The sequence below is a fragment of the Oryzias melastigma genome, linkage group LG4 (assembly GCF_002922805.2).
Source record: "Oryzias melastigma strain HK-1 linkage group LG4, ASM292280v2, whole genome shotgun sequence".
In the NCBI taxonomy this organism is placed as follows: domain Eukaryota; kingdom Metazoa; phylum Chordata; class Actinopteri; order Beloniformes; family Adrianichthyidae; genus Oryzias; species Oryzias melastigma.
In genome coordinates this window covers 16,116,317-16,132,047 of record NC_050515.1, presented here as the reverse complement: position 1 = coordinate 16,132,047, position 15,731 = coordinate 16,116,317, and the positions used below count along the sequence as shown (strand labels likewise).

The 15,731-nt window shown below is 38.4% G+C and overlaps 1 protein-coding gene across 3 annotated transcripts in view; it reads right to left on the bottom strand.

Annotated features, from left to right (window-relative positions):
- Positions 1 to 177: 177 nt before the first annotated feature.
- The window catches only part of kank4 (KN motif and ankyrin repeat domains 4), a 72,694-nt gene continuing 57,140 nt past the window's right edge, over positions 178 to 15,731 (bottom strand). For all 3 annotated transcript variants that reach the window (XM_024278365.2, XM_036211570.1, XM_036211571.1), the window contains 7 exons: positions 13,255 to 13,348; positions 9,979 to 10,236; positions 7,809 to 7,893; positions 7,255 to 7,474; positions 7,025 to 7,167; positions 5,061 to 5,261; positions 178 to 703 (listed from right to left, as the gene is read on the bottom strand). In XM_024278365.2, the coding sequence (XP_024134133.1) occupies positions 596 to 703; positions 5,061 to 5,261; positions 7,025 to 7,167; positions 7,255 to 7,474; positions 7,809 to 7,893; positions 9,979 to 10,236; positions 13,255 to 13,348 (1,109 nt within the window). In that variant the 3' untranslated portion in view covers positions 178 to 595. The remainder of the gene's footprint in view (positions 704 to 5,060; positions 5,262 to 7,024; positions 7,168 to 7,254; positions 7,475 to 7,808; positions 7,894 to 9,978; positions 10,237 to 13,254; positions 13,349 to 15,731) is intronic.

The following is a 15,731-nucleotide window of genomic DNA, read 5'->3' as shown; positions in this document are numbered from 1 at the left end:
GAATGAAACTTGTTTTTTTATCAATCGAGCCTCTAAATGATTCATGAACGATGAATCCTCCCATACATGATCATAATTATCGCTTCTGGAGTTCTATAGGTTCATCTGCACACAAATATAACAGCTGATTATTCACTGTACACGCCACAATAAAAAAAAGTGCAGTAGAAAATACAGTCTTTTTAGGATTATATTTCGTTAGAGTAACATTCTATGTTATAATATGCTCTCAAACAATGGCTTAGGTTAAAACCTGAAAAAATATTAATGCCATAACAGAAAATAATGTACTATATATCTGAAAGGTAGATCATGTGCTTATTATTTTGCTTTGAGTCGATGAGGAGAAGCAGCAGCAGCAGCTCGGAGTATGGTCACCCATCGTCCCACCCTGTCTGAAGTCACTTCCATCGCCATGGTGATCCGGTTTTCCACCCACACTTGACCACTTGATGCAGCATATCCACTCACAGGGCATGGTGGGAAGGCCGTGACAGAAACTCCTCCTGTCCTAGAAGTTTAATGAAGTTTCCTCGCCTTTTTTTTTTTTGAGTGTTTGGGTGGAAGTTGGAAGGCTGTGGAGCTTGTCTGGTTCTCAGAGGAGGCTGGCGCCTGAGGCGGGCTCAGAGGGACCGGACTTGAGGAGCTCGGCTATGTCTTGGTGGGAGGCCTCCTCTGCTGCTGATAAAGCTGTGCGACCATTCTGGGGAAGAAAATGGGGGAGAAAAAAAAACAGCTTTCTTAGTAAACCTGCTGCAGGAACAGCTGGTGTCCTCAGGGTGGCAGTGTTGCAATAATTTAAACCTATTCTGATAACATTATTGACAAACGCACCTTCTCCTGACTCTTCAAGAGCGGAAATATCTCAAAAACATTATTTTTACCAGAATGAAGGAGATAAATGCTTTTTTGATCTGCAGAAAAAAAAATTAATAAAAAAAATTTAATAAAAAAAAAAAAAACATGGTTTAAAAGCAGGATTCATGCAGGATTTATTGACCCAAATATTCTATACTATTCCGTGTAAATTTATTAGGAAACCCAGATCCATTCAGATAAGAGCATAATCCCTGTGACAGCAGCCTGTGATATAACACATTTGGTCAAACAGTACAACATCTGGAGTTCTTAGAAAGTTATATTTTAAACCACGACAGCAAACAAGCATAAATATGATTTTTTTTTTTTTTTGTATTACTGTTCAATGACTTGCAGTAGAATACTTCAAATACCATCATGTCATGTAATGAACTGATTGGTGATTGTGTGATGATCACTACCTTTAAATTAGGAGATACAAAGAAATTATAGATTTTTTTTAAAGCAACACTCAGTGTTACTTTAATCCATTTATTCAGTTTCATTAATTTTATTTTAACCCCTTCAATTTGGAAACACTGACTGATGACATCATCCCACTGAATCCCGTAAAGGTGAGATACACCATAAACAGGACAAACGACTGAACTAAGGATAGAGCTGGGTCTAAAGAACTGATAACCGAGTCCAGTAAACAAATAATTGATCCATAAAACTAGAAAAAAAAACCTTTTCGAGTGACGTTACCCTTTTCTCGCGAGTAGGGCTGCCACGATTAGTCGATAAGTCACGATTATGTTAACTTTTAAAATAGTCAATGACTAATTTAATAGTCGATTAGTCATTTTTTGTTTTATATCAAAGCTATGGCGCATGCTTTCCAATGCTGCATCTGCTGTTTGAGATGACCAAGGCGGATGCAGGCGATCTGCGCAGATCGGCTGCAGCGCAGTGTATGCTGGTTAGTTTCTTGTTCCGCCACATATGCGCCGTCACAAAGTATCGCGGGAAAAGGGTGGGTTCAAGACGCCTACCTAAACCAGCGCAGCCTGAAAATAGGTACCGCGCTGACTGCAAGCCGCCTTGATGACTAAAAAACAATGCATTGTGGGAAACGGTGTCCTTATAGTTCTTGTAGTTCGACGTGACGCTGATCAGGAATAACTGACGTTAAATTTCAATTGTATTTGTTTCTCTGGGACAGTGGACATTTTTTATCTGTTTTCCTTTGAAAAATGTTAAAAATAATTCATCATGACAGCACAGATCATACTAAGGGGGAGTGGCATATTAAAATTCAACCCAATGTTAAGAACAACTCCAACTTCCTGTTCCCGTAGTGTCGGAGTTCAGGCGCCTTTCCCCGCCCCCGCCTGCAGGCACCTGGTCTTGCGGAGTGATGTCACGGGGAGTTATAGGGAGACTCTGGTACCATAAACACGTCAACGGAGCTTAAAAGTGGGAAACATACTGTAAACCTTTTGAGAAAAACAGAAGGATTGAAAGCAAGTGTTTAAATGTGTGAAACTTGGTGCAAAAATCAAAATTGAATCGAATAAAATTGAGAATCGAATCGATTCTAGAAATTATTGGGGATATTCAGCCCTATCTAAGGACAATTTAGATACCAACTAAACTATGAAGTATGATTCTGAACCTTCAGTTTTGGAAGGAAGGAAGAGTGTCTGCAGAAAACCCACACATGTATGTGTATTCCAAACAGAAAGTTGGGATTTAAACCACGACCTTCTCAGTGGGAGAAGATGACAATAAAACGGCAAAATGATAAAACATGATTTCATTGTTTTGCCCCTCATCATTAAAAATAACTATTTCCATTTGAAAGCTGTTGTTGAAGAAGTCCTTCAGACTGAATGACTGTCTGACTGCACATCTCACAGAAATGGACAGATCGATATGAAACTGTAATCTGAACGATCACTGAACCATTTTATGGGTCAGATGCTGGAGATCGCAGCCTTAATACAGTCAGCACAAAACACAAGACGGCTGGAGAACCAGGGACACACTGTAGAGTGTTAGTCAGGGAACACAAATCTATGATCAGGAGACAAGTATTTCTGATCAAATAAAAATTTAAATGAAATCAATCTGAATACAAATATGAATAAATTATTGTATGAATGTATTAGCGGGGGCTGCACGGCAGCGCAGTGGTTAGCGCTCTTGCCTCACAGCGAGAAGGCCCCGGCTCGACTCCCAGCTGCGACCTTTCTGTGTGGAGTTTGCATGTTCTCCCCGTGCATGCGTGGGTTTTCACTGGGGACTCCGGCTTCCTCCCACCGTCCAAAAACATGCCTCATAGGTTAATTGGTGACTCTAATTTGCCCCTAGGTGTGAATGCGGGTGTGTATGTGTATGTGTGTGTGATAGGCCCTGCGACGGACTGGCGACCTGTCCAGGGTGTACCCCGCCTTCGCCCATCAGTAGCCGGGATAGGCTCCGGCACCCCCGCGACCCCGAAAGAGAAGAAGCAGCCAAGAAGATGGATGGATGTATTAGCGGAAGTGACAAAATCTCAACCTCTTTTTCCCACAAAACATTAAAAATAGATCTGCCAAATAATAAGAACAAAAATATGAAGAACATTTTTATTCTTAAATGTCACTGTTGAATATCTGAAAGCCTGCATTCGGCTTCTTCTAAAAAAAGTCTAATAAATGAGTGTAAATGTGTGTTTTTGGCTTCCGAATTCAAAACTCTCATGTTCACACAAGTTTTTACGACATTTTTCGGGCTCTACACTTTGGAAGGAACTCAGATTTGGTAGCAACAAATTTGAATGTTTTAAATCACTGAACCGTTTGAAAACTGATCATGAAGGAGAAATTAATAATTTCAGTTTGTGCCTGGTTGGAATTACGGTTGTGAATTAATTAGGACCCCCTTAATTAATATATTAACTCTTTTCAAAAACAAAATTCATAAATCCATGTTTAATCTTATTAAAAAAAAACAAGCTTTTTAATAAAAATTAAACTAAAATGTAACCATTATTCTACTCAAATAAAACAAAATATCTGAACAAAAATTCAAGTTTTTATAGAGGTCAGAGTTTGGACCTCCTGCTTCCTATTGGCTATTTTTGCTCTTTTGACTGAAATCACGTCATAGAAAGATTTTTTTGTGGTCATTGTGTCCCTTAAATGTGTCTTAAGTGAGAAGTTTCTGAACTTAAACATAAGCAGAAATGACCTTCTTTTGAAATGACATTACATAGAAAGTTTTAAACAGTCTAAAACATTTTTCTTAATATTAAGTTATATCGCTGTCAAATATTCAAATTGGTTTTAAATGTTTATGTACTCAGATATGTGGGAAAATATACAAACTTTCAAAGGGTGTCCTATTTTTTTCAAAAGACTGTATATCACACCGTCCTTCATTTATCAGAGAAAGAAAAACCTTGGAGGAAAATTTGCAAAATTTGACCTGCTTTGTCATTTCGCACCTACCCTCTTCAACTGTAGGTGGCGACATGTACTAGTCAACAGTAGAGAAAGTCAAAGAAGAAGAACTGCTTGTCCATTGTTATTTACAGCTGAACATGCCCGGTGGGTCCATAGTTTTATAGTTCTGATCATCCAGAAACACTAAATGTTTACAACACTGGTTTTAAAAACCACACTGATGTTTTCTGAGACATTTTCATTCTGGGACTTTAGGCTCGGCTTTCAAAACGTGATTTGAGAAGCACAGTTAAGGACGACTGATGATTAGGATTTATCGAGGAGCCACACAGATTGATTTCTTTGCGCTGTCGACAGTGACCTTTTATGTCCTGTTCTGCTGTTCGTTTGGTGGTGAGAGCTTGTCTGAAATTGGATCACAAAACAAGAACACAAGAACAGAAATGGTGGAAGAGGAAAAGAATCAATGTGTTGCAATGATATCAAAGCCTCAATCTCTGGAGATTACTCAAACAAATGCCAGCAAACCTCATTGAACTAAACCAACATTGTGCAGAGGAGCAGGCAGAAAGTGTTCTACTAGAACTCAGTGTCCTGGAGATTGCTTCTGTTCTTTCTGTTTTATTTCAAACTGCACATTTTATTGATAATCACTGAACTAAAGCTTCAAATCATGCTCAGTATCAAAACAAAAAAACGAAAGGAATCAGAGGAAAACAAGTGCATTCGTCTTATCCTTGTACCCTCTAAATAATCTGATGATATCTTTGCAAACAGCACGATCTTTAGATTTACACGGTAACAGTCTACCTTATCTGTGAGGCTGGCATCGCAGCGTCCGGTCTCCAGCAGCAGCCGGACGATGTGTGTGTGTCCGTGCTCGCTGGCACACATCAGGGCCGTGGATCCCTCGCGGTCCTGGGCATTTACATCCGCACCGCAGCTGAGGAGCAGCTTCACCATGGCAACACGGCCATGCCTCACTGCAAGCATAAGTGCTGTCTGGCCTGCCTGGAAGAGAGCGCAAGTCCAAGATTGAGATTTAAATAAGAATTTAACGAAAGGCCAGGTATGAGAAAGAAAGAGATTTAGAAGAGGATTTAACTCTGAGGGGGAAAGAGATAGAAAAAGAATAACACAGTGGTTGAAACTATAGAAAATGGTCCCTGTGCAAAGCTTCCATTTTCGGTTTCCTTTTACACGTATTTTCGGGAGTATAAGTTGTGTGTTTTTTGCAGAGTATACCTAGGATTTCTTTAAAATCATGAATAAGCTCATATATTCATTAATTTTCCACTAACAATTGTTTGCCCTTTAGCAGTTGCTTCCTAACAATCACTAGAGGGCGCTGTGGGTGTGTGTATCAGTATTTGCTGAACGCAGAAGGAGAATCTGATCGTTAACCTCTTGAACTTTATGATATTTTTCTGATTTGCATGGAGACGTTATTATTCTGGTTTTTACTTCCTCCTTCATCAAAGTCAGCAAGTCATCAAACTGGGTTACAGAGAGATGGAAGTACCGCTGAAAGTGCCAACATTCAGATGCAGCTCTTGCACTACAAGCTCAAAATTGTTGTTTAAAAAACAAACAGAATGATATCATTACATGGAGATGTCTAAACTGAGGCTTTTGTAGAGCTTCTCAAAATAAATAAAGCTGATCTCTCAACATCATCTGTGTCTTCTGTCAATCCTTTCATGTAGCGATGAGGCTAAAAACTTGATGGTAGCTCCTCCCACATGCAGCGGGAGTGTCTAGTTTCTGAATATATTTTTGGACAAGCACTATGCACTGAATTTCACACGTATGAAAAGAGGCACAAGACGCAAATATGACGAGTATTGAAACAAATCAGTGGACGTGATTCTGGCATGTGAATGGCATTCGGTGTGAAGGCAGCATTACGCCAGGCTTGGTTGATCTGTTTATAAGCGTTGGACTTTTCTCCAAAAAGTGCAACTTATACTCCAGAGTGACTATTATAAGGTTTTTCTTCATTGTGCAATTTTTGGCTCCTGCTCCGGTGCGACTAATACTATGGTGTTACTAATACTCTGGTTCAAATAATACTGTGTTGTTGCTAATACTCTGGTGCGACTTATAATCGGGTGTTTTTAATATTCCGGTGTGACTAATACTCTGGTGCGAACTATACTCTGGTGCAACCAATATTTTGGTGTGACCTATATTCTTATGCAAATAATACTCTAGTGCAACCTATACTCTGATGCAACGTATACTCTGGTGCTACTAATATTCTGGTACATCTAATACTTTGGTGTGACTAATACCCTGGTGCGATCTATACTCTAGTGAGATTAATACTCTGATGCTACGAATATTTTGGTGTGAATAATACTCTAGTGTTACTTATACTCTGGTGTGATTAATACTTAATACTGCTACGAATATTTTGGTGTGACTAATACTCTGGTGTTACTTATACTCTGGTGCAACAAATATTCCGGTGGGACTCATACTCTGGTGTTATTTATCCTCTGGTACAACTAATACTTTGGTACGTCTAATACTCTGTTGCGACTAATACTCCAGTGCTACTCACACTCTGGTGCGACTTATACTCCGGAGAATACGTTATACAAATAATTCATTCTTGCAGTGTGACTTACATAAAACTACACAACTTTCAACAACTTCAGATGTCCCTTGATCAAATGTAACTCTTAAATTAAAACAAAAACCTATTGCAAACAATACAATCCTGGTTTTGCCGGTTGTGTTGTTGCTAAAGTGTAGTGTGTGTGTGTTACCTGTCTGGAGCGTGCATTGACATCCCCCAGTCTCAGCAGCTGATGAGCCACCTCCAGATCATCCGGACTCTCTGCAGCCGTCAGGGCAGCCAGCATCACAGGTGTGTAGCCCGCCTTGTTCACATTGTCTATCTCACACAGACCTAAGAACACAAACACAGAGTTGCAGACTCACAGGTTGTGTTACTTTCCCTGTCTGGGTATTAATCTACCTTGAGTGCATGCCTCACCGGTGTCTAGCAGCAGTTTGACCACAGAGAAGTTGGAGTGTGACACGCTGTAATGGAGAGCCATATTCCCGTTGCCGTCTGTCAAGTTAACCACATATGGCAGGAGGGTAGGGGTTGTTAGTCCCACTTGCCGCAGGTATAACCTGACAGTATCGGCCTGAGAGTCTTTCTGACTGGAAACCTTGAACCACTCCTGGTAGAGAACCACCAGCACCTGACGCTGAGCAGAGAGACAACACGAGAAGAATTCAAAACACAGACAGATAATAATAATAAAACCTTTTAAAAAGTGGCCAGGAAAAGAAAACTCAATGTTTTCCTTTTCTTGAATTTTTTTGTATATACAACAATCAGACTTTCTATTTGTATGATATGTGACTGTCAGGCTTTTATTGAGTAAAATGTGATTGTTGCACAGCTGGATAATTGTTAAAAGTCATATTTATTTAAAACCAAAAATGGCCCTTAGCTGTTTATCATTTTTAGAACATTTTACAACTTAATAATTGCAAAAAAAAAAAATTATCATATCCTCTACACAAAAACATATTTACCATTTCTTTATCTGGAGATGAAACCTCCTCCATGCGGTCCTTTACGTAAACGCAGGCGTCAATGAAACCCTTATCCACTTTCTCCCTGAAACACAACAAAAACCCAACATTAAAAGGAGTTTTCCCTCCTTCTTTGCCCTCATTTTCTTCTGTGCAAACATCTTACTAACTTTTGATTCAACCCCAAGTTTTCAGCCAACCTCCAAAGCATTTGAACTTAGAGAAGCTAAAGTTGTGCTTCCTCCATAAAACACCCACGCACAGTACAGACGCACACATACACACAGGAATGAGCAAACAGGTGAAGAACGATGACTTAATAAGTCCTGCCTTCTCCCTTATCTGCGCTCTTGCCCCCATGGCTCTCAGCCCTGCCCGCATACCTGAGACACAGCAGTCAGTAACAAGCACGACAACGCTGTCAGTTATTTGCTTTAGTCTCAGACCGCTGGCACATCATGAAATGATGAGTGTCTGCACAGCATGACTCCACAACTGAGAGGCGAGAAGTGCTTGAAGTTTACAGTCAAGTTTGCAGGAAAATATTTGTGTGTTTCCACTGCTGTTTTGTGTGTTCCTCAGGTGCCAAAACATTCTTAAAACCACAGACAGGTGACGTGAGTGACAGTAATCTTTTTTGCTACGGTGCAGAGGTGCTCTGGGAAATGTTGCACGCTGACATTTGCGTGGGTGTGATACGAACAACTAAAACAGCATTAGCTAACCCCAAAAGTGCACAGCGCCCCCCACTGCATCACAAAACCTGACATAGCAATCCCATGCTGATGCCCCCTTTCTCAGAGCTGCGTGCACAGTACTGAGAAGACAGGTCTTTGTGTGTCAAATCAATCCTTCAGCACCCGTCACAAGAATGCAGCAGCACCCAGAAACAGAGTGAAGAGCGTCATGTTTTCACCCCGAAATGTTGTTCAGGTGCATGAGGGACTGATCGTGTATCTGCAAGCCGTGACGGCAGCATCACAAGTTTGGTGTCTCATGTTTAAACATCCTGAACACGAGTTTGATTAAGTATTTAAGAGTGATATTTTAAAACCTTATTTAAGATTAATCAGCTTATTTTGCATTACAGCCTTCAGTATTTTTAGTCAAGGTTGACAAATACAGACAGAAACTACTCAAAATGTGAAGAAATGAGTCCTTCTTGAGTTTAAAATCCTTCTTTGATTCTTGTTTTTATTTTATTTTATTTGTATTCAATAAAAGGAAAAGCCTACAACCTTAAGTTGTAAACAGAAACATGATGAAAATAAAAATAAAAAATGAAAAGGGGCCAGAAAATAGAAAAACTTATATTGTCTGCCCCTTTTAACAAATCAATAAATCAATCAATCAGTAAAAAAAAACATAGAGTCTTCTTTTTTTAAATTTATTATTATTATTATTTTAATCCATCCATTTTCCTGACCGCTTCGTCCCTTTCGAGGTCGCGGGGGTGCCGGAGCCTATCCCGGCTGCTGATGGGCGAAGGCGGGGTACACCCTGGACAGGTCGCCAGTCTGTCTCAGGGCCTCAATCACACACCCATCCACTCTCACATTCACACCTAGGGCCAATTTAGAGTCACCAATTCACCTAGGAAGCATGTTTTTGGACGGTGGGAGGAAGCCGGAGTCCCCGGTGAAAACCCACGCATGCACGGGGAGAACATGCAAACTCCACACAGAAAGGTCCCAGCCGGGAGTCAAACCGGGGCCTTCTCGCTGTGAGGCAAGAGCGCTAACCACTGCGCCACCGTGAAGCCCTATTATTTTAATGTATGTATGTATTTATTTATTTAAAAAAAAATATGCAGAGCATTCTGCATATTTGGTATACAATAGGAGCCGATTGAGAAATAAAGAACAAAAATGTACAATTACAAACATTAACCAGTGTGAAATGAACAACAGACATCAGGGATAAGTAGTTGTTTGTAGATTTTTAGTCACTGATTATTCTGTTTTTAATGTAGTATTTAAAACTTGGTATTGTTGCAGCATTTTAATAATGTTTTTAATTAAATAAACCCACAATTTATTGATTAATCCGTTATTTTTATATCATAAAATGAATTTTCTTAGTGTATGACTACTGAAATTTTACAAATATTCCTGTATCTTCACTGAAATGTTTAAACTTCTGAGCACCGTTGTACTGATGAATGTCTCACCCTTCATCCTCCTCCAGGAGCTCGTGTCCTCCTTCTGGATCCATCAGACCTCTTTCGACCTCCTTCTGGTCAGCGGGCTCATCCCCCTTCTCGGTTGGGACCTCTGCGTCTCCCTCCTGGACCTCCACTGCCTCCTCTGGCTCCTTTTCCTTCTCCACCTTTAGCTCCAGGCTGTCCTCCTCCTCCTCCTCTCCTTTCTCCACCTCCACTTTTGACTTCTCGTCTCCGCTGGATTCTTCGCTGGATGTCGTTTCATAGCTGAAAAACAATATATATTTTTTCAGATTTCTGACCCTGAATTTTACATAAATGGCAAAGTTTAAAAATAATGAAAAACCCATTGGCTATATTGTGGGACTCATTTCCTTCCTAAAAGAACAGACAAAGAGTGACCACATCATCTACATCTAAATCAACCAAAGCTCAAACGTGATGTACCTTTAAATATAACATTAAAAAGAGTCTCGCTTTCTGCAGCCAAACGTCTAAATCATTCTCTAAATAATTAACCAAATACATCAACATCCAGCGGCATGTTTTGCATGCTCGTTTAAAGAAGCGGGAACAAACACTGTCTTGTTCACTCAGTTTCTATGTTTAAGAAGTTCTGCGTGTTTGTGTGATCACTGAGCATGTCGGGGAGGCCAGCGACCAGGTAAGTCACTGAATGCTACTGATTCATGCTTATTATTAGGCAGACTGAGCTTCACAGGACACTTTTCAGGGGCCGCAGCATTCCCTGCATTCCTGAGGAACTCAAGGGAGAGCAAAGATAGGTTAGACCATCCAAAGAGAAGAAACAAAAACAGCAGCCCACTTCCTGGTGTGGGCAGGAGCCTAAAGATAGTCAGGGAAAACATTGTCTGACAACGTCGTCTGTGGAGGAGAAACATCTGCTTGAACCGAGCGGCTGGATGTTTATCGCAGAGGAAGGGGTGATATGGGCTATTTATACAGCTTATGCGAAGATCATAAAGCATATTAATGCTCACTGTAACACTGGTGGTCCTTAGAAGTGAGTCAGGGGTGTGTTTGCAGAGCCATGTGCAGTTGGAGGACTGCTGGAAAGAAACTGGAGGGCGTTTTGTCGAGGCAAGCAAGTTTGAAACGATGCAGTACAGGAATGTCGGCAAGACGGCAGCAGAGAAATGCACTCGCAGCAGCTATTAATGCAAACTTTTACCCTGCAAAGGGAAATGCTCACGACGTTCACGAAGGGGAAGTCCCACTCCCATCATCTTTTGATTTGTTGTAAAAGCATTTCCAGTGTGTTTTTAAACAATCATTAAACAATTATTTGCCAAAATCATAAAAATATGTGTCATTTTCTAGGATTTAGTTTCTGCAGAGTATTGGCAGTTAATTAGAAATTCACCTCTGACATGTTTATATGCTCTCAAGCTAGCTACAGCCTCTCAGAAAACCAAACTAGCATTACAGATGCAACAAAAAGGGAGAGCAACATTGAAGCTATCCAGCCGTACAGTTTTGATCAAGATGCTAACAAAACTAAAGACGTAAATCGATATATTTGTCTGGAAGTGGATGCATCAGAACTGAGCAGGGAGCGTGTGGCTTGTACGTTCTATGAGTTTTTTCCAATACCATTTTTTTTTGTCTTACCCCAATTCACAAGAATTTGAATAAAGAAATACTCAAAAATTTAATTTTAAACTTACTTATGTACTTCATTATTGGAAAAATGTACAAGAACAAGTTAAAAACAAGATTTTCATCAGAGTGAGTCTTTAAAAGTAAAATAAATTGACTTAAAGGGTCTAAACACAAAAGGTAGAGCAAGAGTTAAGGAAATGCAAACCCTTTTTCTTTGATTTTGAAATTTTTTTAACAATTCAATGTTGCAATTTCTTTTATTTTTAAAAGATTAGCCAAAAAAAGAAAGAAGAAAGCAATTTAAGTGTGAGATCAACTTTACTGCCTATGCTAACCATAAATCGGCACATTTCCATACTCAATATCCAATGCATTCACTACAAACATCAGACCAAAATGAAAATTAAAAAAAAGATACCAGTACTCCTTGGAAAAATTGGGGCACCTTTGTTCTTGTCGCTGCTGAATGACAAACTCATCGTGTACTCACACACCGCATTTAGCATCAACGCATCCTGACATGAGCACACTCAAAAGAGCAGTGAAGAAAGAGGAAACAACACCTGCAGAGTCTTGTAAAACATTCTATGCACACTAATGAAAACACAAACATTCACATTTTGAGGAGGAAACAAACTCAGGGCAGCTGGTCTTAAAATGAATGTCTGGGGATAAAAATAACAAAATAAAGCAGCTTTGAAGAAATATAAGGAATTAAATTTCAGAAGTGAAATGCCATTGGTCAGTGTATTTTGGAAAAAGGAAAACAATACAATATCTGGGATGAAAAAAATATATATATTTATGGATAAAAACTGAAAAACTACACGAATTAGGAATTTATGCATTTCTCCAAGACTTTTGTTTGCTCAAATTTACAACCTGAAGATTTAGTCAAACTTATGCACATTTTACAATAAAATGCATTTTTTAATAGAATTTATAAACCAAAATCTACTCAATTTTCTACTTTTAAGAACTTATGAGCCATTATAACATGTATGTCAAATCTCAAGTCTTCATCTCAAGTGATAGATTTCACACTAGGAGTCCTAGCAGCTAGTGTGAAGAGTTATTTTGGGACTGATATGCACCTATAGAGTCATATCACCATGGAGGCATTGATTATTACAAGAAGGTCAAGCATCTACGGAACAATTTCTCCCAAAAACATATGTGCATTTGACTAAAAATGCAATATAATTTAGAGAAAAAGTTCAGCGACTAATACAAAGAATATTTCAGGATAGGTTAGGAATAATTTAGCAAATTATTTTAACTCATAGTTCATTCCTCTAACATACTGTAAAAAGTAAGGATTTGTAGGTCAATGTACTTCATAAAAGACAAGATGCAAGCATAAATTAATATAATCATTACAAATTACTTTAAAGCTCATAAAGTGATATTTCCGGCCAAGTTACAATTAATAAAGGGCTAAAGTGAGCTTTACTGAGAACAAGCTGACATTTTATCCAAATTAAAAACTGTCCACCTTATTGACTTTCATCATTTCAATGATCAAGTATGCATTGCTGCAAACACTGAAAGATATTAATTCAATCAAACGAGCCTAAAGGACAAAAGCGCCTCATTTATTATTGCACTCCCTTGTGTTTTCATGTAAACCGTCAAAACGTTGAGATTAAAACAAGGTTTTACCCTCCATTGACTCCAACAAACTTCAGGTTTTTCTTGGCTCCTTTGTTTCCTTGCTTGTCAGCAGCCCCATTTTTCTTCATAATGGATTTGAGACCTGGCGAAGAAGAGGACAGAGAGAAGAAGAGTGAGGAAATAAAAGCTGTGTCAGATTTCAGAGGAACTGAGACGTGTGTTTGTGTGATGCTCCGCTGCTTGACAAGCTGTTTTTTTGTGCTACAGCCTCTCAATATGCGCGGTCAAGCCTACACAAACAAAAAAACAAGCACTTTTTTAACTTTAAACTAAGTTTTCAAGGTTGCTACATATGCAAATACTGGAGGAAAGTGAGTGTTTCTGTATAACAGACAAAATAAACCTGAATGGTGCTAGTAAATTCCTCTTTTTTTATTATTGTAAAAAGAGAATCACTATAGTGTGAATGATTTACAGTATTCACACAGCTTAAGACACCGTTCAAACTTTTAAATGTACTTTAGGGCAATTTGGAAATTAGCTTTTACTTTAGCAACATGCTAGCTTTTTTTTGGCTAATTTAGAAATGCTTCCAGTTTATTTTTTTCGGCTAATTTGAAGTTTAGCTAATATTATAGCATTATGCTATCTGTTTTGGGAAAATTAGAAATTTTTCATTATTTAGGCTAATTTGCAGTTTAGCTATTAGCATTATGCTATCTGTTTTAGCAAAATGAGATATTTTTCATTATTTACGCTAATTTGAAGTTTAGCTAATATTTTAGCATTATGCTAATTGTTTTGGCTAATTTAGACATTTTTCCATTTTTTGGCTAATTTAGAGTTTAGCCAATTTTTTAGTGAGACATTTTGACATTTTTTTAGGTTAATTTGGAGTTTAGCTAATGCTTTAGCATTTTGCTAGCTGTTTTGGCAAAGTGAGACATTTTTCATTATTTAGGCTAATTTGAAGTTTAGCTAAAATTTTAGCATTATGCTAGCTGTTTTGGCAAAATGAGACATTTTTCATTATTTGGGCTAATTTGTAGTTTAACTAATATTTTAGCGTTACGCTAATTATTTTGGCTAATTAAGACATTTTTCCATATTTTGGCTAATTTAGAGTTTCTAATATTTTAGTGAGACATTTTGACATTTTTTAGGATAATTTCGAGTTTAGCTAATACTTTAGCATTAGGCTAGCTGTTTTGGCAAAATCAGACATTTTTCATTTTTATGGCTAATTTAGAGTTTAGCTCATATTTTAGCATTATGCTAATTGTTTTGCCTAATTTAGACATTTTTCCATTTTTTTTATAATTTAGAGTTGAGCTAATATTTTAGCATTATGTTAACTGTTTTGGCAAAATTTGATATTTTTTCAATTTTTTGTGGCTTTTTTGGCATTTAGCTAATATTTTAACAAGCCTTTTGTTTCAGCATTTTCAGATATCAGCTTAATCATTTTCAGCTAAATATCAGCTCTAGCATCTTCAGCTGCCACATTCAGCTCACAGCATTCACACTAGCATTATCGCAAGTGATGCCATATATCGAGTTATTTTCTGTTTTGTCTTTTAAATAGTTGTAAAAATTCTTGTGCTGTTGAAAGAAAGCATTTCAAACATCGAAGATATTCAGAGTAAAACTACAAATGCAGAAAGAAGCTTAACCGACAACAAAATCATGTGAGGGCAAAGAAAGGAGAATCTGAGTCCCATCTTAAGGATCTAGTATTAACTCTTATATGACAGCTACAAAGAAAGTGCTCCATGATATGAAGTCATTTGATTAAAATCAACATTTACAGGCCCTTCACACGTTGCCTACAGCAATAAAGCATAGATCAGTGGCAATGTACAACCTTGACATTGTCAGGTCCATTTATGTAGGTTAGACACCAATAACTGATCCGCCTGGTCTATTTTGCTGACTCCTCCTGGCTTTCGGCCCAGTATGGATGTGTAAAGTGTAATGGCTGACAGAAGACATAGTGCAGAGGATCTATGATGTTTTATGCAAGTACAAGAAAGTGGCTTGGAGCCAAAATAACCAGGAGTAAAAAAAATAAAAATAAAGGACGATCCAAAAGACCACCAAGAAGAAAAATGCTTCCAGATTGAGTATCTTACAGAAGACAGACGGGATTGTGTTATAAATCTGGCCTGTAATTTTAATTAGGATCATTTGTAAAAATCACCAATTTAGAGAATTTGTAGCAATCACCCTTAGTTATAGAAACATTGTTCGGACAATTTATGGATGCTTACACATAGATGGTAACGATGGACAAATGAAGAAGATCTGAAGAAACAACAAATCCAGGGGATCTGCTCCCCACTTAAGAGCACTCATGTTCACACCACTGAACTAAACATGAACTTTGAACACACTGAACGTGTGAGAGAGTTTCTGAGCTCCTGGACAGAAGCTGAGTGTTGGAGCATCAAGGGAGGGAAGAGAGGATTCATGTGTTTGATGTGCGTCTCAGAGCCTGTGCTTGCAATGCCACCGTGAGCAAGATA